At 33.0% G+C, this 22510-nt stretch overlaps 3 protein-coding genes across 3 annotated transcripts; 2 read left to right on the top strand and 1 right to left on the bottom strand.

The window, feature by feature from the left end:
* Window positions 1-4062: 4062 nt before the first annotated feature.
* On the top strand, window positions 4063-6515 carry LOC107887340 (peroxisomal adenine nucleotide carrier 1). The gene is made up of 4 exons (XM_041082138.1): window positions 4063-4313; window positions 4827-5058; window positions 5638-5728; window positions 5772-6515. The coding sequence occupies exons 1-4, from the start codon at window positions 4171-4173 to the stop codon at window positions 6080-6082; spliced, it is 777 nt and encodes a 258-aa protein (XP_040938072.1). The 5' UTR covers window positions 4063-4170; the 3' UTR covers window positions 6083-6515.
* Window positions 6516-9137: 2622 nt separating this feature from the next.
* Window positions 9138-11705, top strand: LOC107958658 (protein YIPF1 homolog). The gene is made up of 6 exons (XM_016894485.2): window positions 9138-9330; window positions 9465-9504; window positions 9734-9814; window positions 10205-10403; window positions 10762-11029; window positions 11304-11705. The coding sequence occupies exons 1-6, from the start codon at window positions 9274-9276 to the stop codon at window positions 11508-11510; spliced, it is 852 nt and encodes a 283-aa protein (XP_016749974.2). The 5' UTR covers window positions 9138-9273; the 3' UTR covers window positions 11511-11705.
* A 4714-nt stretch (window positions 11706-16419) lies between these two features.
* LOC121209332 (uncharacterized) lies at window positions 16420-22314 on the bottom strand. The gene is made up of 10 exons (XM_041079856.1): window positions 21288-22314; window positions 20835-21092; window positions 20264-20548; window positions 20097-20165; window positions 19353-19838; window positions 19187-19255; window positions 18689-18853; window positions 17987-18203; window positions 17557-17898; window positions 16420-16996 (listed from the first exon to the last, which is right to left on the bottom strand). Exons 1-10 carry the CDS (start codon window positions 22173-22175, stop codon window positions 16881-16883), a joined length of 2895 nt encoding a protein of 964 aa, XP_040935790.1. The 5' UTR covers window positions 22176-22314; the 3' UTR covers window positions 16420-16880.
* Window positions 22315-22510: the final 196 nt, after the last annotated feature.

The raw sequence follows: 22510 nt of genomic DNA, 5'->3' as shown, positions 1-22510 counted from the left end.
TGCCTTATTGCGAGAACCAACTTAGATTGAGCCTCATTCTCGACATATTGGAGGTAAAATTGCTCATTGAACTCTTTTTGGAACTTCTTCCAAGTCCCAATTGTAAGTTGACCACACTTTTCATCTATGAACCTATGCCTTCAACAAAAAAGAGCAAAATCAGTAAAATATCTAGTAGTAGTATTTACCTTAGCATCGTCATCCTTAATGCCCACAACACGGAAGTATTGCTCCATCTCCCAAAAAAAGTTGTCCACTTCCCTTACGGACCTTGCCCCCTGGAACTTCTCCAATTTAGGGGCATCTATCTCAAGATTTAGTTTTGCACCCAACACTCATTGACCTACGGCGGCTCGACACATAGTAAGCTCTCCTTTGAGCTCTTAAATTCTTGTGCTCAAAGCCCTCATTTTGGTTATTGTTTTCTCTTTCAAAGCAATCATCGTGGCCTCGAGAGCATCGTCCCTTATTTTCAGCTTACTTGTTGTGGAATAGAGCACCCTATGCATCTCTTCCACATTGGAACCCAAAGATTTCAACGCTTTTTCCTTGAGTTGCTCTCCCATCGAGTTCAACTCTACAGTGCATCCCTCGACTACCTCAAGTGTCTCCTTCATATTGCCATGGACTCGTCGAGATTGATCACCCATTCTAACAAATCCAACAACATGTCCCCTGATCGACTAGCTTTCTTAGACTTCATACGGATCTTCATAGGCTTAATTTTATCTTCTACTCTTTTTTTCATCTCGATTGGTTCCTTCGAACCTTAACTTTGATACTAACTGTCACGGAGCCAGAACTTTAGTCTCATTAACTGTACAACCTTAGGCGATTTCTTGGGTTCAAATCCCCCTTATGTCAGCCTAAATCTGGCAAAGTGAGAATTCTCACTAGAAATTCTCCAATGCACTGAAATAAAATGGAAACAACTCAAAATGAAAGAGTAACAAAAAAACAGAAAATGCCACAATAAAGCAAAGCACGCCAAGTGTTTGAGTAAATGCTCTCAAAGTATCCTATTACTATAGAAAGAATACAAAGAATGGAATGATTACAAATGACGGAAGAAGGCTTTTATTTATAGTTAAGCTCCCCCAAAATCAACGGTACATATTGAGTTACATTGACGGTCAAGATTAAAACTTATATACAATTGTGATTCTTAAGGATTGACTCAATCATTTAAGATTACAGAATCAAATCTTATCAGATTACAATTTTTTTAAAATTACTTTCCATATCTACCAAGGTAGCCCTAATTTCCCGTAAATGCTTCACTAGGCCATCAGACTTCAAGTAGACGAGTTTCTCCATATGTTCCACAAATTGGGCTTGTTTAAGTGGGTCGAATAAGCCTCATTTAATCGATCGACCCTCATGGGATGCTCTTTGCGCAATCATCATGGGCTTTGATTTGCAGCCCGTGACACTAGGATGTCCGCATTAACTGCCTTGACGCCCCATACAAACTCAGAACTTTCCCACACACACAACAAAAAAAATGGAGGGGAAAGTGGAACCTGGCCTCGTATGTGTACAATGGTATAAAAAAGATCAATCCACCTTTAGGCGCTATAGTTTAGGAACCAATTTAAAATGTTTTAAAATTTAAGGACCAATCTAGAATTTGAGTCATAGTTTAGGGTTTTCTAATACAATTAATCTAAATTTTTATTAAATTAAGAAATCATAATTAAAATAGTTTTAAAAAATGAGCATTTTAACAAATATATAGATATGAAGAAAGCATATTCGATCTAACCGATTCTAACTTAATACCAAAAATTTTAATGAAAATTCTAATTCTCTTACCTGATGGAAAAATTATATAAAATTGAAATCAATTAAAATTTAGATTTGAGGATTTTTGTCATCCCTACATAAAAATGTAATTTTCATATAATAAATTTAAATCCAAAAAAATTTAAAATGGGACACTTACAAAAAAAAAAAAAAACGTTTCTACTAATTGTTACGTGCAACCAATATTTGTTTTTTGCAGGAAACATCCATTGACCAGGAAAAAAAATGCTTGTTTCCTTGCAAATTAGATTTCAAGATTGGGGGTCCACATTTGAAAACCTTCACAATCACTTTCTCATTAATGGGTCAATTTTGGTTCCTTAAATGACTTGAATATTAATCGTTTACAATCTTCCACAGCCATTTTGAAGCTACTATTCAAAAGCTTACCCTAAAGTTTTGGGAAAACATTAACTTGAATTGATAATAATGTTAGATCATTCAGCTTAATTTATAACATTTCGTACCCACTATTGTACTGTATCTATTAAATTTAATTATGGGTCGAATTAGGTGAATCTAAAATTTTAGACTTATTTTTTGGGTTTGAGTTTGATATGAAAAATTAGTTTACAATTTTTTCTAAGCCCAAACAGATAAAAAATTGCTAAACCTGAGCTTGGTTCTACCCAACCTTTCCGTATTAATTTTTATATTATTATTTATTTAAAAAATATAATACATCAAATACACTACAAATATTAAAATCAATGTTTCCCAATAAATTGAAAATAGATTAAAAAATCTTTATACTTAAATAACACTAAAATAGTTACAATTTAACAAGCAAATGCTTCTAAAATAACAGTAAAATTAACAATAAAATAAAAGTGATTCAATTCCCAAACAATAATAATAGAATAATAGTAATATAATAGTAAAATAATAGCAAAATAACATCAAAACAACAATAGCAGAAAAAATTTAGCCAAATTCAAGCTAGGCTAACCTAGGTAAAAAAATAGTACCAAATATTTAGCCCGTTTAAAAAATAGATCTTATTTTTTATTTAAACTCATTTTTTAGATTTATACTTTTACTAAAATCTTCTCATTTTTCATGTAGATCTTCGAATCTAGACGGTAAACCGACCCATAATCAGTACTAGCCGCCACCCAAATATGCAAAGATACCACATAACCATGTTGGTGGTTTTAGTCTTTACTTACTTATCCCACTTTCACTACTTGCATGTATTCAATTGGATTCGCCTTCGTTGATCATCGCCGTAATTCAAAGTCATACCATTTTTAATTTTACCACAAAGCTTTTATATTTTACTTTTTAGAACTTTAAATCTTCTTTACGAATTTTTTATTGAAAATCTGAAAAAGCAAATTAGATTTTTTTCGGAATTTTTATATATTATTATTAAAAATTTTAATTTATTAAAAATTAAGATCAAATTAATAAAATATATAAATATTAGGTCTTAAATTTATCGTTGTATCAATAAAAAAAATTGTATCATCCATCCGCTAATGATCTAATTGAGATTTAAAAAAAATTTAACAAATGAGTGGCAAAAAAAATTAATATTGATAATATTGGTAGTAAAATTGAAAATCTTTTTTGAATTGGATGATCAAAACAAAAATAAAGATAAATTTGGTTCGATTTGATCGATCTTTTTGAAATTTTTTTGAACCGACCATGATAGTTTTGTTCAGGTTTCGATTTTTCATTTTAACTTTTAAGATTTATTTTTATTATTGAATAATATTTTAATTGTTTTATAAATATTTCTTAAAAATAAAATTTTAAGTGAATAAAAAACAATCAAGTTTTTATATAATTTTTAAAAAAATAATTTTTATATAAATTTTAAAAATTATTTAACTATTTTAAATAAATATTTTTTTACATGATAAATTAAACAAAAATAAAATTTGATTCAATTCTAATAATTACCATTTTTTAAGTTATGTTTAAAAAATCATCCAAATACTATCAATTTATCCAATTTGTCAGAAATATACTAATCAATAACTATGGAGACAAAACGCCGTTAGTAACGGCTGACTTGGGCGACTACTAAGAAGAGTAAAAATTACCACGGTACGAACTACCGACTGTCCAGCTCATACTGATCCGTTAAAAACGATACAACTGACGTAAGCATTGCCGTTAAAATGGACGGAGAAATCCCACGTTTTTTCAAATCCCAATACAAAGAAACGACAGCGCATCTCCATCTCACTAGCGTGTTTTCTTTTTCAGCTACCTCCCTTTCCTTCTTCCTATTTATATATTAAAAACCAGATCAAAACAACTTTCATAGAATTCAACTTCTAATTTAGAAAGCCTAATCAAAATATAGAGAAAAAAAAAGAGAGTAAATAAATAAAGAAGAAAATCTTTTAGATGGCTGTTGATTTAGAGTCCTTATCGGAGGCTACTTCAGGTGCTTTAGGGTCATTGTTAAGCACCACGATTTTGTACCCTCTTGACACTTGCAAAACCAAGTATCAAGTCGAGGTTCAAGACCATGGTCAACGAAAATACAGGTAACCCAGTTCTTGTTTTCGAGTTTCTTTTTAAAATTTTTTGATGTTTCTAAATTCTGGGTTTGTTTTGTTGTGATCATGATGATCCGGGTAATTCTGAAATTTGATTTTTTTTTAATGTGTGAATTTGTGTTGAAATGACTCTCTTTGTTAATATGGCTTCAGGGTTTTTTTATTAGCTGTGTTGATTGTTAGATGGTTTAAAAAATAAAATAACTTTTTTTTCCTGGGGTTGCGTCTTTGAATGAATTTACAACAGTTTTACCTTATAGATTTAGTCATGTTAATTGAATTGGATCATATGAATTGTAATTGAGCAACAGTTTTTACCTTATAGATTTAGTTCCCTTCACTTCACTGTTCATGTTATGTGTTTTACCTTTTGATAATATGCTTGAAAAATGAAGATGCTTATTCTATTTTGATCGTACTACAAGGCCTTTTGGCAATGCAGGAAGTTCTAGGATTTTAACTTGTCAGTTTTCTGATCTTAATTTCTCTTATCTTATGTAGGAACCTGTCAGATGTATTATGGGAAGCGATATCTAACCGCCAAGTTCTTTCCTTATACCAGGGATTAGGCACAAAAAACCTACAGTCATTTATTGCACAATTTGTTTATTTTTATGGATATAGCTACTTCAAAAGACTGTATCTAGAAAAGAGTGGTTTCAAGTCGATTGGGACAAAAGCAAACTTGATTCTTGCTGCGGCAGCAGGGGCTTGTACTGCTATTGTCACTCAGGTAAGACGAGTCACTTATGTTTTCGTTTTGTTCCAATCCTTATTGCATAGTGTATGGATATTGAACTGTAGGATACTTTGGAAAATATGGAACACTCGATCTTCCATGTTCATTTGGAAACTACAATCATTTATGACTTGCACTTTTGCTTGGAAGCATTTCATGTTGCTACAAAGACAGATTAAACATGACAAAAACGTGCTACATTGAAATTTCTGTAAAAAAATATCGAAGAAGAATAGAAAATGAAACTTTAATGCCATTGAAATTTAGAATGCAACGTCTTCGGTTTATCTTTTATCATTGGACACTCCTGTCTAATACTTTGATTACGAATGACCTTTCGATTGACTACTCCTTTGTTTTACATCATGGGGATAGTTGACCGGTAATAAGAAATTTTAGAGTACTGTTAACATTATTGATTTGTGAACTGAAGTGGAAAAGATACTGATGTTGTTGCCATTAAAGTTTCAACTTTCAACCATCTTTCTTTATCATGTACAATTTTGCTGTCCGAAGAGCATATGTATTTTAATGCTGGTGGTTTATGTAAAATACTTGGTTTATCACTTGTAGCCTCTGGATACAGCCTCCTCAAGAATGCAGACAAGTGCATATGGAAAATCAAAAGGGCTCTGGAAGACCCTCACAGAGGGCTCTTCCAAATCTTGACACTATAAAAGCATGCTTTAGAGTGCGCTATATGGAAGTAATGTGTTTATCTACTCAATGCAGGTGCAAGGTAATGATCCAAGCCTCAGATCCAGACGAAGATGATGATAAAACTAAGAGAGCTCAACGAAAACCACGGAAAACAGTGTCAAGTGTTTTCTGTAACATCTGGAAAAAGGAAGGGATTCCCGGCTTTTTCAAAGGAATAGAGGCTCAAATCACAAAGACTGTATTAAGCTCCGCTTTGCTTCTGATGATCAAAGAAAAAATTTCAGCCACCGCTTGGGTTCTTATACTTGCTATCCAAAGGTATTTGCTGCTTACAAGGGGTAAGTTAAAAAAGGCATGATATGAACACTATCAGATATTACTTGGAGATCAAGTTAATAATCCGGCTTCATTAGAACACAAAGCATAGCTGCAGCAACATAGATGCTCTAGTAGGTAAACCAACCAGAGCTCTCTCTTTTTGCTTCATCCTCGAAATAATCCTGTATGCCAGAATACAATGCGAAGACACTCGCATAATATGTACTTATAGTACAATTGCATATCCTGTTCGAGTTATAGTATAGCATTATCTGTCATTCTTTTTTTCTGGTTAGAAGAGGGGAGCATTTTTGCTCAAAACTTGGAAATGGCTGTTGTTGGCCATATATCATAGCTTATGATTCTTTTGTACTTGTTATCTGAATTAGTCTTACCATGACAGGCAAGGGCTTAAAAGTTTTTCAGAATTCTTTTGTGATTAAAAGTATTATAAATGCCATTTCTTTAATATATATATATTTGTAGAATATGGTGAAAGGTATATGAAAATGTGATTTTGACAATTAAGCTGTTCAGCGACAATCAGATGCAAGTTGAATAATTTATCAGTCATTTCCTTGTCTCCTTTGCTGAATATTTACATCATACATAGTTCCCGGTAATAGCCAACGGTTTGACACACTACAGTCACACGCCCATGGTTTTAATTACATTATGGTAGTACATGGTGTTGTTTGTGTTATCCTTTAACCAAAAAAAAAAAAAAAACTCAAAAAAGAGTGTTAAAAAACCTTTAAAACTTTTTAAAAAATAATAATTAAGTTTTTTTTTCATTCAATTGGATCAAAAAAAGCACTTAAACTTTAAAAAAAAAACAATTAAGTCATTGCTTTTATTTTGCATTCAATTGGATATTTAAATTGTCAAAACGCATAAAAATACCTTCAAACTTAAAAAAAATAATTAAGTCCCTTTTTTTTGCACTCAATTAGGTATTTTAACAATTGACTGTTAAAATTAATTGTCCTTAAATTTTTCAGTTAAAGTCACCCTGTGTCACAACCACAATGTGACATGCGACAAAAATATTATAAAAATCATAAAAAAATTATAAAATGCATCGTTAAAGTTAACGACTGCCAATTTTTTTTCAGTTAAAGCTATCATGTGTTGCAACACAGTGTAACATATGGTGAAAAATTATAAAAAATAAAAATCAATAAAAATTATAAGATACTTCTTTTAGTACGATAATTTTTAAATTTTTTACAAATTTTATATTTATTTATAGTTTTAAAATTTTCTTACGACTTTATAAAATTTTATAATTGTTTTTCCATATTTTTATATATTTTCTATATTTTATGTTTTTTATAAAAATTTACACTTTTTTATATTTTTTACAATTTTTATCTATTTTTATAATTTTTATTTTTTATAATTTTTTTTGCCACATGTCACGCGGTGGTTGTGAAACGTGATGGCTTTAATTAAAAAAATTAGGGCGGTTAACTTTAACGATCAACAATTGTTAAAGCACCCCATTGAGTGCAAAAAAAAAGTAAGGGTTTATTTTGTTTGAAAAAGCTTAAGGGTTTTTTTTATGCATTTTGGTAGTTCAAGTACCTAATTGAGTATAAAAAAAAGGTAGGACTTAATTGCTTTATTATTTTTGAAAAAGTTTAAGAGCATTTTTTTATGCATTTTAAAAGTTCAAATACTTAATTTAGTACAAATAAAAATAGGGACTTAATTTTTTTTTTAAATTAAAGATTTTTTATACTCCTAAAAAAAACTATAAACTATTGATTTTTTAAAATTGTACTATAAAAGATGAAAGATTTTGCATCACATAGTATCAACATATTTTTGAAATAATTAATAAATTAATGTTATACCAACCCAATTGAATAAGAAAACAAGCTTTAGATCCAACCATACTTGTTGGTAAAGGTGAAATCAGAAAATTTTGTTGGGGTCAAAATAAGAATATAAATAGTTGGGGGTCAAATTTTAGAAAAAATTTATTTTAAAAAGAATTAAATTGTATTACTAAACAATGAGAAGGTCCAAATTTACGATATACACATTTTACTTAAAAGGGAGTCAGGCCATTGCATCTTCTGAATTCGTCTTTCCTTGCTGGCGAAATATAAGTTATACATAGCTGTCAAAAATACTAGCAATAAATTATAAAACATCCTCCACATCAACTTCACCCAATCACATGCGAAGAATGACTTCATCTTTTATGCACTTTGATGCAACCAACACCCCCATAAATGCTCTTTTATGTCCACATCTCAATATGGGCTCATCCTCAATACAATTTTAAGCCTGTTTTTTTAGGTTTAGCTCGCTTTAAAAAATAAAGCTTAAAATTTTATAGTTGAATAAATTATTTTTATGTAAAAATAAAATTAAAAATATAATATATTAAATAAATTAAAAATATTAAAATATATGTTTCTCAACCAATTGAAAATAAATTAAAAAATTATTTATACTTAAATAACACTAAGATATATACAACTTAGTAAACAAATATTTTTAAAATAGTAATAAAATTAACAATAAAACAATAGTTATATAATATACAGATAATAACAATAAAATAATAATAATATAATAGCGGAAATATACCAAAACAGCAACAAAAAGCAATATATTTTTTTTCAACTTCGGGCTAAGTTAGGCTCAGACAAAAAACTTATTCGAAACGGGTCACTTTTCTACCCAAGCTAAAATTTCAAACCTATATTTTTATCTGAATCTTTCCGCTTATCGAACAAGCCTTCATGAATTAACCCATAATCAGGTTTAGTCTATCTTCAGCAATACCCTTACTTTGCTCGACTATTACTCTATTGAAAGACCCCTTCAATAGTTATCACCTTTCGTAACTTAGGCAATAGAAAGCATTGGAGTCTTTCAAAAATACAAGCTTTGGCAGCTTCCATAATTTCCTTCGAGGAAGACGTTAATAAAATATTATGAGAAAATTTGACGAGATACGTTGATTTAAATGTAAAATGGATAGAGCCAAGCCCAATTTAGTCCAATAACCGAAATCCATGTTTTTTATTTGGGCCGATATTCTCGGATCCTGTCTTAATCCAAAATTTTCGCTCAATTTGACACAAAACAAACGGGAAAAATTATTTACAAAAAATAAAAATAAAAACCTCTCGACTTCAACAAGAGAGAGAAGATCTGTAGAACGAAGAGAAGAGAAGGGAAAAAAGAAAGTGAAAGGAAAAAGACGAAAAGATGATGTCCGGAGGTTATACCAGCATTGATAACCAGAAAGTTTCTGGATCCGTACCCGTAGGTTTTGTTTTACGAATTGTTTTTTTTTAATTATTATCAATTTAGGAATTTAATTTTGTTTTTCTTTTTTTGGGGGGGATAAAATTGATTAGATCTCTTTCTCTAATTGTTTTTAATCCTTAATTTCACAGGCCGTTTCGGATTCCGGCCGTGTCCCGGTCCAATTCGCAGGTCCTCGTTTTATTGTAATTGTCAAATTATGGATCTGAATTGAAATTATTGTATTTTTATAATTGTTTGATTGCTAGAAATGTAGGAAATGAAAGGATGATCGGAATTTGATCAATGAGTTGAATTTGTGATTTAATGGATAATGGAGTGTTAAGAGTGTTGTTCTAGCTTTAAGGTATCTAATTTGTGTGTATTATTTATTTATTTTTAAATTAATTAATTATTGTAGATTCGGGCCTTCAAACATTTCCTCCATCGGGTGTGCAGGGGAAGATCTCGGGTGGAACTCTACCTCCATCTGATGCCGACGGTATTTCTCATTTTCTTTTTTAATTTGATTTTTGTATTAGGTTAATCTCAGTCATGACAGTGCTTGTGCTTTGATTTGTTCATCATCGTGCATTATGTAAAGGGTTCATGATGCCGGTCGCATTGCATGTACTAATTGCATTAGCTTTATCATCATGCCGATGAATTAGTAATTTAAGGATTTGGTTTGATCAAGTTCTTAGTATGAAAAATGATCCATAACATCAATGATACATTTGAAATATCAAACAGTTTAATGAAAGTAAATTTCAAATAGACTTAAATATCATTTCTGATATGTGTAGTTCAGATGACGACTCTAATTAGCTTGTCACATGAACAAAATTTGTTGTTATGTTGGTTGAAAAATGATGTCATTTTGTTGAGGCAGATTCATTTTCAAGACCTGCTGGTGGCTCTTCTAGTGGCTCTGATGAACCACAAGCAAGTGGATGGCTTCATAAATTCACAGTTGCTGCATACAAGCCATATTTTGATGTTGATACTACAGATGTTTTGGATAGACTTAAGGAGTCACTCTATCCATTTAGGGGAACATTTACAGAGAAAACAGCTACCAACCCAGATTTGTGAGTTTTCTCCCCGTGGCTCGTTTGTATTTAAAGATAGTGAGCTAAGCATTGAATAATTATCAGGTCTGGATGTATGAGAAGTTATAAAGTTTGTTTGCTATTTCACTTGATTAGAAACATTTATTTAGGAATGGGTGCCTAAAACACTAAATAAAAAGGAAAAAGAGTTTATCATTGCCGAACTTTAGTTTCTTGGATATTATCAGACATGCAATTCAAGTATGCCTTTCTGAAAATATTTTTCTCTCAGTAACTCTCATCTAATAACTTTCATCTTCTGGAAATATTTCACTTTGTCTTTTCTTCACCCTTCTTTGCCACTCATGCGTGATTGAAAATGCTCAATGTTGTTCAGATATGGACCATTCTGGATTTGCACCACTCTTATATTTGTAGCAGCGTCTATTGGGACATTTGTGACCTATGTAGCACACAAGCTCCGGGATAAAGAATGGAATTATGACATAAATCTGGTTACATGGTCTGCTGGTGTGTTCTATGGCTATGTCACTGTCGTTCCTCTTGTCTTGTATGTTATTCTCAAGTACTTCTCGGCACCATCAGGCCTTGTCCAACTGTTTTGTCTATATGGATACTCATTATTTATCTTTATTCCAGCACTGGTAAGTTCTTTGGTTTTCGAATATTGCTCTCAGAATGAACTGAGTATACTGTCTGAAGGAAATAAGAAGTAAGAACCTCATGCTTGAAACGTTCATGTGGAAAATATTCATTGTAAAGCTAACATCTCGACTTTCAGAGATTTTGCTCGAGTGAGGCATATTATCTGGACGTTCTTGTCCTTAACAACATAACATTTAATATGACATATATGTGTGATATAACAGTTCTATAACTTCATTTGTAGCTAAAAATTTTATTTGTCCTTGGTTGCAGTGTCTATCTGTTGTCCCCTTGGAAATTTTCAGATGGATAATTGCAGCTGTAGCTGGGTTCATGTCAGCAACTTTTGTGGCACTTAATCTCAAAGCTCACATTACTTCAGCTGGAGAAAGATGGGTCTTAATCGTTGCTGGCATCTTTCTATTGCAGCTGGGTCTTGCTGTTGTGCTCAAACTCTATTTGTTCACCGTTTCGGTATAAGAGTAAACCGTTCTTCCATAAAGCTAAATCGGTTTAGTTGTAGATCACAAAGAAAGTGAATTTTTGTCCTTCGGCCGTTTAATTGGCGAAAATATTATTCATGACAAGTAAAAACATCATCTATTCATTCATTTTTATGCCTGTGGGAATATGAATTGCAATTGACTATTCCAATGTAATTGCGGCTTTTCTTCACCATTGTCTCTTCAAACTTGATTTACATTTGTTCCTTACAAAAAATATATGTTGTAACAAACACGAAAACTAGGAAATACCGGTTAGATCGGTTAAACTTCTGGTTACCAGTCGATCGAGAGGTCAACTTAATGTTTTAGACAACTAGAGGTAAATTCCCTGCAAAGGTGATTGAAGATATAGACAGATGAGTAAAGGCAGGGAACATGAACAAAAATTTGACCATTTATGGTGAATGATAACAATAATAATGTCTCAATGCTCTATTGTTGCAGCTTTCATTCCAATAATTCAACACTGATTGAAAAACAATTTTTGGGGACAAACTTAATTGAGAAACACAAGCAATGGTCAACTTCACATCATTTCATGCTTTGGATCCTACGTGAAAAAAAAAGGATTTAGAAGAGTCCATAACCATCATGTTTTTCAATGAAAATTTGTTTCCATGTCCTCCCTTTGAGTCAAAACATGTGGGCTTCTTCTCTCTTATTTGGGGGCCTTAACAGAGTTTCTAATAATGTTATAATTAGCAAGTTAGGGATATGCTTAGACTTTTGATTCACAAATCATAATCATGTAAAAGAAAAAAAAAAGAATAATTGAAAAAGGGGGAGAGGGGGTTAAAAGTAAAAGACAAATCTTAAACACAAGATTATAGAAATCATTATTTACACTATGGGCAATAGCTGCCATGAGGAAGTCCATGAGAAGATACAAAATCCTATTAAAATATTATTAGTTTGAAACCTAAACCCTATAAGCTAAAACAGCAGAAAAGATGAAGATGCCTTTTTATAAGAAAAATGTATTGTTTTCTTCAAAAGGCAAATAAACCCATTTTTTATAACATAAAGAAATGGCAAAATGAGTGGTGGTAGCCCTTGAAAACTGCATTAATGTAGAACATTAGCAATAGGAAGAAAAGGGTCAGTAAGGGTCAAATGTAAGATCCTGAAAATGAGGTCCCTTTGTGAGATTACTTTTTTTCTTCTTTTTTGTGTTGGGTGTGGTTTTAAATTTTATTATTTTTATCTGTTGGAATTTGAGTGACATTAGCTTGACTTAGCATGGCTGGAATGGTCTTAGATTTGGACTAGAATGAACCACCATTCATCCACTCTCAAGAGTTCCAAAATACCCTTTTAATTTCAATTAATCACGTACTAAACCATGTACTCGTGTTAAACACATATCAGTATTCTACGCTTATCTTGAATTCGAGTAACAAAAGATTTTGCTAATCGTATTAGCAATTGGAAGAGTGTAATTGGGTAGAAATTATCGAAGCTTTTATATTATGAGTCAAATTATATTTTGTCTGTTTTATTTAAAAAATAAATAAATTAGTCTTTACACATTAGATTAAAAAGAAAATTAGTCCTGCTCTTAAGAAGTTCATCTATTTTTATTGTTAAAAATTGGTCTCTACACATTAACATGAGGTACATATGGCATGTCACATGTTACTATTTGATTATTTTATTAGTCAAATCAATTTTTAACCGTACAAATGAATAAAATTTTAACAAAAATAACTAATTTACTCTTTGATCTAACATATAATAACTAATTTACTTTTTTTTAATAAAATAACAAAATACAATCTTCCCAAGATAAAACTTCTTGTACACTATTATCACATATGGGACAACTTTGGTAATCAAAATTATTAGAAAAGTGCAAGCTGTTACAGTGGGCTCCTCCTATAGAAAGTGCCCAAGCAAAAAAGTCTGTAGATCCCCCTCAATTGTCAAATGCAAGGCCATAAAATTTTTAGTTTTACCATTTGAATATTTGGCTTTTGCATATCCCTATATAACATTTCTACCAACTTAAAAAACTTTCTAGTTCAAACTTTCTTTTCTTTCTGATCTTTTGTTCTCCCACTTTAAGCTTGTAGTGTAAGAGAGACAATGGTGTCAAAGGGTTTAATAGGGTATGTTTTGTTGATAATGCTGAGTATTTCAGCTCTAAAAAATGGAGTGATGGGAGCAAGGTTACTAGCAGAGAAGGTTGAAGATGAAGAGAAGACTGAGAGAAGTTGGAAGGATCAGAATCTGGATAATGGGAGTGATGGGTTTTTTGCAACAATTAACAGAGAAGTCCCTTCTTGTCCTGATCCACTACACAACAAGTAGCAAATGCAATACATATATACCTTTCACAAGCTGTATATACATAGTTCCTATTGTTTTTTTTTTTTGTTTCCCCTTATATATTCAAAGTTCTTTATATAGGAACTAAGGATTATTCTTGGTTTGTAGGAGACTTGTATGCAAAAAAAAAGGAATATGAATTTATATCATATATTGGATACAAAATGTAGCCTCTTGTTTCTCTTTTTTTTTGGTTGATCAAAATTTTGATGTGGTTGTTAATGGTTTACAAATCAAGACAGAGATCAATAATTCATTCTTTCATACTTTTATATGATCTTTTGGTTCAGTATTTCAGCAAAGATATCTCTTTTGATGGTTAAGAAATTTGGGGAAGTTCAATCTGCAACACATGATAGAAAAGATGAGGGATTGTTGTTGAACTTAAAAGAATGATTGATATATATCCATAATATAAAAAAGACTTGGATGGGAAAACATTTATCTTAAAAGAGACACTTCATCCATGCATATGTGTTTCCAATTTCATATTCTTAAAAATATCCATGTTGATATTTGTGTCTAACATATGTTCAATTATGGGTATAAGGATACAGTCCTCTACATATATAGATGAACTTTGATAAACTTAATACCCTAATATCGGAGATACTGTACAGGAGAAGAGGAGGTTAGAAGCTTGGGCGATGGTTCACACGGTGACAATAGGAACCATGCCTCCATTTAGGTTAGGATTTGTAACACCTTTAACCTGAATCTGTCGCTAAAATAGGGTTACCTTATATTTTTTGGTATTAATTTTGTCCTAGCGATGGATTTAGGTTAGGAGTGTTACAGAGTTCAAATCCTACCAATGACAAATAGTTACCATTTCTTTGGTAGGTGACCATGTGCCATGCACAGTCCAACTTGGCGAGGCACTTTCGTTTGGTGAACTCCCGTCCAATGTGGCTTCTTTAGACACTCGAGCTCTTTGTAGAGTCTAGAGACAAAACCTTGGCTCAACCTGGGGACAATGTCGACCCATCGAGAGATCTTTTAACTTCAGACGGATGACAATTCGAAGACTTCTCTGAAAAAAGTTGGCTTTCCCTCAACAAATACCTAATCTGATACTCATTGTCGAGTCTAAGTAAAATAGAAGGAAAGCAAAGTAGAAAACCAGTGATAGAATATGGCGGAAGCATAAACCCCAACAACCTTGCTTGAGTAAGGACTTGAAAGCTGAAGCTAACAAGGTAAGCATGCACAAATGTGAATAAGATCAGCAATGCATCAGGATATCATCATTCTTTGACTACCGAATTCATCTCTTGATTACCATTAATATAAAATTGATTAATGTGTTAACTCTTTGAAATTTCAATGTTTTGGATTCTTGTTTTGTTCCCAAGGGCTAGCATGCATTTTCTAACTAGATTAGGTCAATAGGTTTGAATTTACCCCAACACTTAGGGCCCTCACCGCCCATTTTATACGCCTACAAGGGAAAAAAAAATACTTCAAATCATGTTTACATTTTAAGAACTTGTAAAGTAAAAACCACACGTTTTAGAGTAGTACTTTGCAAGAAAGGTAATCCCAGGGGACATTTTTATCAAATATTAAAGGCCTATCCAAAGTTCAAGCCTTCATCTTAACTATATTGCTTTCCTTTTTTTTTGGTTCAGTTTCAGAGGAAATAAGCAACAAGGACGCTAAAGAAATTTGCTTATAAATTTTGGCAATGGTTTACTGCTTGTAACGGAGTTGATTAATACATGAAACAGTTGACGGTCCAGATTTAGGTTAATGATTGCCAAACTTGCATTGGAGAGTGAAGTTGGGGTTCCAACCATGGCTCAACCAATTTTGCCTTCTTCAACTATATCAACAAAGGCATAAGGGAAACATGTTTGGTGGTTCATGGCATTATGGTATCAGGGGATATTAAGTACTCAGTATTAAACACCAATATATATTTGATACATACATGTTTTAACATTTTCGGTAAAAGTACTTTGGAGACTCCTATATTAGGAGTAAAATTGCAATTTACCATTTACTAAAAAAAAAAAGATAATTAATCTCTATAGGTTAGATAAAAAAACAAATTAATCTTTCTATTAAAAATTACATTAATTTCTACTATTAGAAACTAGTCTTTATACATCAATGTGAGGTACACATTATTCTGTCAACCAAGTCAGTTTTTAATAGTAGAAATAGACGTAAATTTTAACAAAAAAGACTATTTTGCTCTTTTATCTATCGTTCAAGGACTAATTTCTCCATTTTCTTACTAAAAGATACAAAATACAATCTAACTCATAATATAAAAGCTTTCATGATACTTCTACTTAATATTTTCCAAAATATGATATTTTCATAGCTAAGTTCTAGTATGCATAAAACACAGATATTTAAGAAAGAAATTAAAAGATCAGAGCTTCAAATACTGATTAGTGAAGCAGTATGGTTGTGTGAGCCCATGGTCACAGCAATGATTCTGAAAGCAAGCAAGGGTCTGAAACAGTTCAGTCCAAAATTTCTCTATACATTACGGCAGCTTCTAAGACATCCAACAGGCGTTTCAACATATGTTGCACAATTGGTACAAAATAAAGACTTTTTCTTTTCCTCTTTTTTCTTTTTCATTTAAATTATTCGTGTTGTAGTACAAAATGAGAAAAGAAAGACACTGATGAACTAATTTGCCTCACAACTCTTCTCTAGATGTATGGGGGTGCTTATTTGATTCACCCAGTTTGCAAATGAATAATAGAATACAAGCAAATCATAAATAAAGACAAGATTTCTACATCAAATTGCTATATAACAGCTCTCTCAAAAAGAATGACAACCAATCTAAGTAAATATTGAATAGATATTTGGCTTAATTAAGCACCTAGCACCTTGCACCACATCGGATTCTGGATAACTCAAAGAGTTACTGCATTTTCTTTCCAAAGTAAAATTCTAGTACTGGGGCAACCCTGATTACAATCCAGAAACTTCATTCAGTGCGACCTATGCTGTGAAACTTTTGGAAAATGTACGTCTTTTCATGACAGCATTATTTTCGAGCATGTATGAGCGGCAAATTTGGTGGATTGCGACTTATTAAATTTGCCCACAAGTTGACAATGGTTACAAAGTAATGCCGTCCATCCCAAAGCACCATTTTCATGCCTGATAAAAGAGAATCAAGATAATTTTAGAGACAAATTCAAGTGGTCCTAAAAAAGATAGTTCAGATTCAATTGAGGAGTTGCATAATCTTTTGCTTGGTTATATTCCAAGATCAAGTAAAACGATATCCTTTAGAATCAGTTATCATACTTCAAAAGATAATCTGTTAACTAAGCATGATTATCAGGTTGGTAGATCAGATTAATCTGTTAAGGGGAAAATTAACGTGTTAATATGATTATGATATCAAAACTTCACCCTACATTGGCCCTAAAAGGAACTTAAAAGCCAAGAACATTGACAATGTTTTATTAAGTTCAAAGTTTATGGAACTTAGGTTCAAAAACGTCAAGGACTAACTAATCAGGGTTATCTGAAAGGCCGAGGTGTATCATCCATGAATCTACACTCTTAAAGACCCTATGGAGCAAGCACATTGAATGATCTACCTACATCTAACAGATGACAGCTTGAAATAGCTCTCTCTCCGGCTACTTCTTTGTCCTAGGGAAAATTCTATAGTTATCCTGTTCTTAGCTTAAAACCAAAAAATTTCATACCTGGCACTGCTCCTGCAGTTAAACCTGACAGACAACATGTAGATTCTTGCTCCAAGAAAACTTGTTTATAGAGTTCATGCGCATCAGGATCATGAATACTCTGAATGGAACCAAGTAAAGCTTGAACATCATATTTTAAATCTGTCAAATCAGTCAGATTTTGAAGGGCTTCTTCAAGTCCTGAACTTGACCACACAGAAGAACACTCCCTCACAAGAGCAGGGAAGTTTGTGGGATTTTCAGAACTAAACAATATCCAAGGTTTGTAGAGTTTGGCGGACAAAGATCCGACAATTTTGACAATTCTGTAAATTTCTCCAAGAGCTAGAATGTACTGTCTGCCTGCAGATGCCCCAAATATCATCTCAATAAACTTAATACAACAAAGAGTTAAAAAAAAAATTATATGCTCGACTTTCAAGTGAAGCACCTTGAGGTTTAGACAATAATTGACTGTGGATGTTTTTCTGCAATGACTGCTTCCAAATCATAGAACCATGTTTCAGCTCTAGTGCACAAACAGTCAAAATCCTCAACCAGGTAGATACATAATAAGATTGATCCTCAGCTGACCCTAATTTTAGAACCTTTAATGTTGATGCAGCATGTTTCAAGAGTTCAATTGTTGATGCCATATCCTTCTCTGCCTATTGATTTGAAAATACAAGCCAAGGTCATGCCATGGACAAAGCCACTAATAAAAAAAAAAAAAATCACCAATCATATGGAAAAGAGAATATTCACCCACTACATAGCATTTCATATTCGGAGATGTTAGTTCAGATATAGCCATCCATACTGAGAAATAGTAGATTTATGAACATAAATATATGACAAACAGGTGCATGAAGGGAAGCTTATGGGTATTGAATCTAGGATACCAGCTAGAATCCTACATAACAACAGCCTGTTATGGAAAGTAGATCAACTTGATGTTTGGGAGTTCTGAAAATAAAAGGGGTAATACCAGATATAGTCCCACCAAATGATGGTCCTAGACTCCTAGGAGTTGTAATGGATGGAAACAACTATACTTACATTTTGTTAATGTGTCTATCAAGATTTGAATCAAATCAATTTCTCGAAAAATAAGAGCATATAGCCCCATGAATCAAAGCCAAAAGATACGAACCAATGATAATTTCTCTGATAACTGATATTCAGATTCCAGCACTTGAAACTTTTTTTCTAGTAGAACCTTTGCATATTCACCAAGGTGAATACTTCTTGACTGGAGATTCTCTGAGGTGACTTCTTCAGATATTATGCCATCTTTTTGCAGTTCATTATATAGACCCTACAACCACAGGCAACAGACATAATCCTGACATTAAATATTCAATGAACATGAACAACTATATAATAATCCAAGGATAATACTGTTTAATTGGAAATTTGTCTTGTTTAAATTAAATATAAACTGTACAAAACAGTGTCAAAAGAAATCTTCCAAATTTATGATTTTAGTATGAAGTTAGAAGGGGTCACAATTCAAGAAAAATAAACAGAAAGGGATTTTTATAGACACTCATCTAATCTTTTTGGCATGTACCTTTCAAATAAAAGAGACTCCAGAAATAATAGAGAGGGGAAACGAACATAGCAAGAAAGATAAGAAATAACTGCATACCTGGATTTCCTCCTCAATAGCTTTTACTTCAGCATCTTCACCAGAAGGAGCAGCAGTACTTTTATCTTTCTAATTAAAAGCATATTTCAGAAACAAAATACTTTTAAAAACATTGATATCAACAAAAAGGAGACGAGAAGACATGAAATTAAATGACTCTACCAACCTTCATATTCTCAAGATGGCTAAGTGCAACAAAGCACAATTCAGTGGAAAATTTAGAATACAAGTCCAGATAATCATTTAGCTCCGTTTTGATAGTGTATTTTTCATATGAATCTCCAAAACTGAATGAAGAATTCTGGTTTTCTCCTCCAGTTCCAGAAACGGCACCTTTAAATTCCCAGGAGTCGTCATCAAAATTATCACCATTTACTAAACTGGAACCCGCATCTATCTGAGAGGAAAGAGGTCCATTTTGATTGCTGATTGGATTTAAAGAAGTATTTATCTCAGATTGGCTATATAAACTTGATATAAGATCATTGATGGATATATTTGAACGAGTATCCTTCAAGCCACCCTTTGTAGTGGTTGGTTTAAGAAGGGAAACATCTTCATGTTTCAATGGATCCTCAGTTTCAATTTCTTCATCACCAAAGATGGACAGGGGCAATGCTCCTTTGTTTTTCTTTGAAGTTTCCTCATTCCCCTACACACATTAAAGGGAAGATGAACGGTGAACAAAAGAAGAAAATTTTCCAATGGGTACCACTAGTAACTTCTTTCTCAATGACAAACAAAATACAATTTGTTAGATGAAGAGGTATGTCTTATGCAACAGTCATTTGATGCTTAACATGAGCTCAATTTATAGAAGCTTAGCACAACATATCCAATCCACCAACGCCCCATCAAGTTTTTTTTTTTTTTAATGATATTTTTCTCAAGCAGCAAAATGATCTAATACCTGGATATGACCGTCAAATGAAAAACCTTCAACCGCAGAAGAGGAGGCATCAGCAACCCTTGGCTCTTCCTATGGATATAAGTGTAAAAACATTGAGCTTGATAAGGCAAATTGATTGTGATATAAAAAGAGAAAAAAGAATGAACTTATATCAATCAATTCATCACCTTAGCCTTCGATTCATGTCCAAAAGTTGCGTCCTTAAAAGCCCAGGACATTTCGCCAGAACCAATATTTATCCCAGCTGAAGAAGAAATCTCACCATCTTTAGTATCATTCTGCTTGCTTTGAGATTCAAAACTAGGGGAGAAACTAAATCCTAAGTCCCATTCACCAGGTTTCTTAGATATTCCATCTGATGTGCCAAAAGAATCACTAGAACCATTCGCACCATTCCCAAACCCAACGCTGAATTCAGCTCCCTGAGGTTTTTCCCGATCCTGGTCCTCAACCTTCAATGTAGTAAATGTCAGCAGTAGTGAACAAAATAGAATCCCTGAACAACTTATCGATTGATGAAAATATATGTATTAATCAAACTTGAAATACAAAAGGATTGCCTTTATGTATAAACAAGAGCCACATGCAAAAATTATACATCTTACACACTAGTAACAACAAACTATCACCACTAACAAAAAGCAAAAGAACTTACAGAACAGTTTTGTGGATATCTGGTTAACAAGGATTTGCTGGCTTATCGAAATGACCAAAAAAAAAAAAATTTTAAAGTTTAACCTTAGCATCACTGGCTGAGAAGCGAGTCTCGGGCTCTGCAGCCTTGAATTCCCATCCATCATCATCATCATCATCATCAGCATCATCATCAGCATCAACACTAGTCTTATCATTTTCATCAACTAAATTAGGGTCCAACCTACTTGCATTTGCGTTTACCCCATTAATATTTGAACTCAGCACACTGGCATTTGTACCCAATGGATCCCAACTCAAAGTAGACATATTGAAATTCGACATTGGCACATTTGGATTACTCTAATAAAACAAAAGGTTAAACAACATCAATAAAGAACCCGTAAAAAAAAAAGCACTTTCTAAACAGTCATTTATCTACATTCTACAAGAGGGTTATGTATCAAAATTTCTATGTCTTCTCACTTCTTTTTAATCAAACATGAAAACTGGAAATGACATTAACAATCAAAATAACAAAAGAGCTATAAACTTTACCTTCAAAATTTCAGCTGCAGCTTCTGCTTTTGGCTCTGCTCCTTTAAATTCCCACCCATCATCGTCCTCCTCATCAACCAAAACAGAATTCCCCGCATTCGAATCCAAATTCAACCCTTTCTGACCCAAACTCGACCCATTTGAGCTCAAATCCAACCCGCTTAACCCCATATTCACTTCTGTTCTTTCCATCCCAAATGCATACCCATTTGAACCAAAATTCTCCTCTTTTTTAACCGAAGCAGGACCGTTAGTACTCAAATCCAATGCATCCACCTTCAACCCTGATCCGTTCAACCCCGAATTCGATCCGTTCCAATTCCAAGTCCCCGCATTAGAATTCAAATCAATTGCCTTCTTAACATCCAGGCCCGACCTAAACCCATTTGCCTCATTCCCCTTCTCTTTCTCTTTATACAAATCCGCTAACACATCCTTTAAATTCGATCCTTTTTCCTTCAAATTTCCGTCCTGTTTAGGGAACGAAAACGAACTGTTCACACCATTAAACCCTGCGTCCACTGCGTCAGATCCCCCATCCTCTTTTTCTTCTTCCCCGAAAATCGACAACGGTAAAGCTCCAGTCAGCTTGTCCCATTGGGCTTTCACCGATTCCACTCGGCTCGGAGCCGAGTCGGATTGAGTTGGAGGGGGTGAGCCGGGAGAGGAATCAAACTGAAAGTTATTGACGGGAAGAGATTCAGTGCGAGAGAGATTATTGCTGGAGTTGATGAAATCTCCCCAATCATCGTCGTCGTCGTCGTTGGCGGCGGCAGCGGTGGTGGTCATGTCTTTGGCGGAGAACTGAGGACCATTGATTGAATGTGACGATGAGGAAGAAAAGAACAAGAAATCGCCGAATCCAACGTCATCGCCGATTCCGGCCATAGTTTCGAAGGCGTCTACAGCTCTTTCCTTATTTCCCTTTTTTTCGCGCGATCGATCGGTTGATCTGAAAATCTCTGATTTTTATTTCGAAGCATGTTGTGAAGAACGGGTGCGTAGATTTAGGTTGTGCGCACCTACTGCAGCTAAAATGGTTGGGCCTTTTCCTCTAAATTAATTAAAAAACAAAACAAAACCAAAAAAAAAAAAACAGTAGCCCCATTATTGGAGCTGTCTTTTGGCCCATTTTTTTATATTTATTTATTTATTTACGAGATTAAATATTTTTATGTTAAAAACAAATATAATACGTATATTAATGGAAATTTTCATAAATG

Source organism: Gossypium hirsutum, chromosome A11 (genome assembly GCF_007990345.1).
Source record: "Gossypium hirsutum isolate 1008001.06 chromosome A11, Gossypium_hirsutum_v2.1, whole genome shotgun sequence".
Taxonomy (NCBI): domain Eukaryota; kingdom Viridiplantae; phylum Streptophyta; class Magnoliopsida; order Malvales; family Malvaceae; genus Gossypium; species Gossypium hirsutum.
This window is presented reverse-complemented; position numbering and strand designations above follow the sequence as displayed.

Coding starts and splice junctions, on each gene's coding strand:
- LOC107887340 (XM_041082138.1), top strand. CDS start 4,171: ATGGCTGTTGATTTAGAGTCCTTATCGGAGGCTACTTCAGGTGCTTTA. Junction 4,314..4,826: donor CATGGTCAACGAAAATACAG/GTAACCCAGTTC, acceptor TATCTTATGTAG/GAACCTGTCAGATGTATTAT. Junction 5,729..5,771: donor CACAGAGGGCTCTTCCAAAT/CTTGACACTATA, acceptor GCTATATGGAAG/TAATGTGTTTATCTACTCAA.
- LOC107958658 (XM_016894485.2), top strand. CDS start 9,274: ATGATGTCCGGAGGTTATACCAGCATTGATAACCAGAAAGTTTCTGGA. Junction 9,331..9,464: donor AAGTTTCTGGATCCGTACCC/GTAGGTTTTGTT, acceptor TTAATTTCACAG/GCCGTTTCGGATTCCGGCCG. Junction 10,404..10,761: donor ACAGCTACCAACCCAGATTT/GTGAGTTTTCTC, acceptor AATGTTGTTCAG/ATATGGACCATTCTGGATTT.
- LOC121209332 (XM_041079856.1), bottom strand. CDS start 22,175: ATGGCCGGAATCGGCGATGACGTTGGATTCGGCGATTTCTTGTTCTTT. Junction 18,204..18,688: donor TATCAGAGAAATTATCATTG/GTTCGTATCTTT, acceptor TCAAATCAATAG/GCAGAGAAGGATATGGCATC. Junction 17,899..17,986: donor ATTATTGTCTAAACCTCAAG/GTGCTTCACTTG, acceptor GGGCATCTGCAG/GCAGACAGTACATTCTAGCT.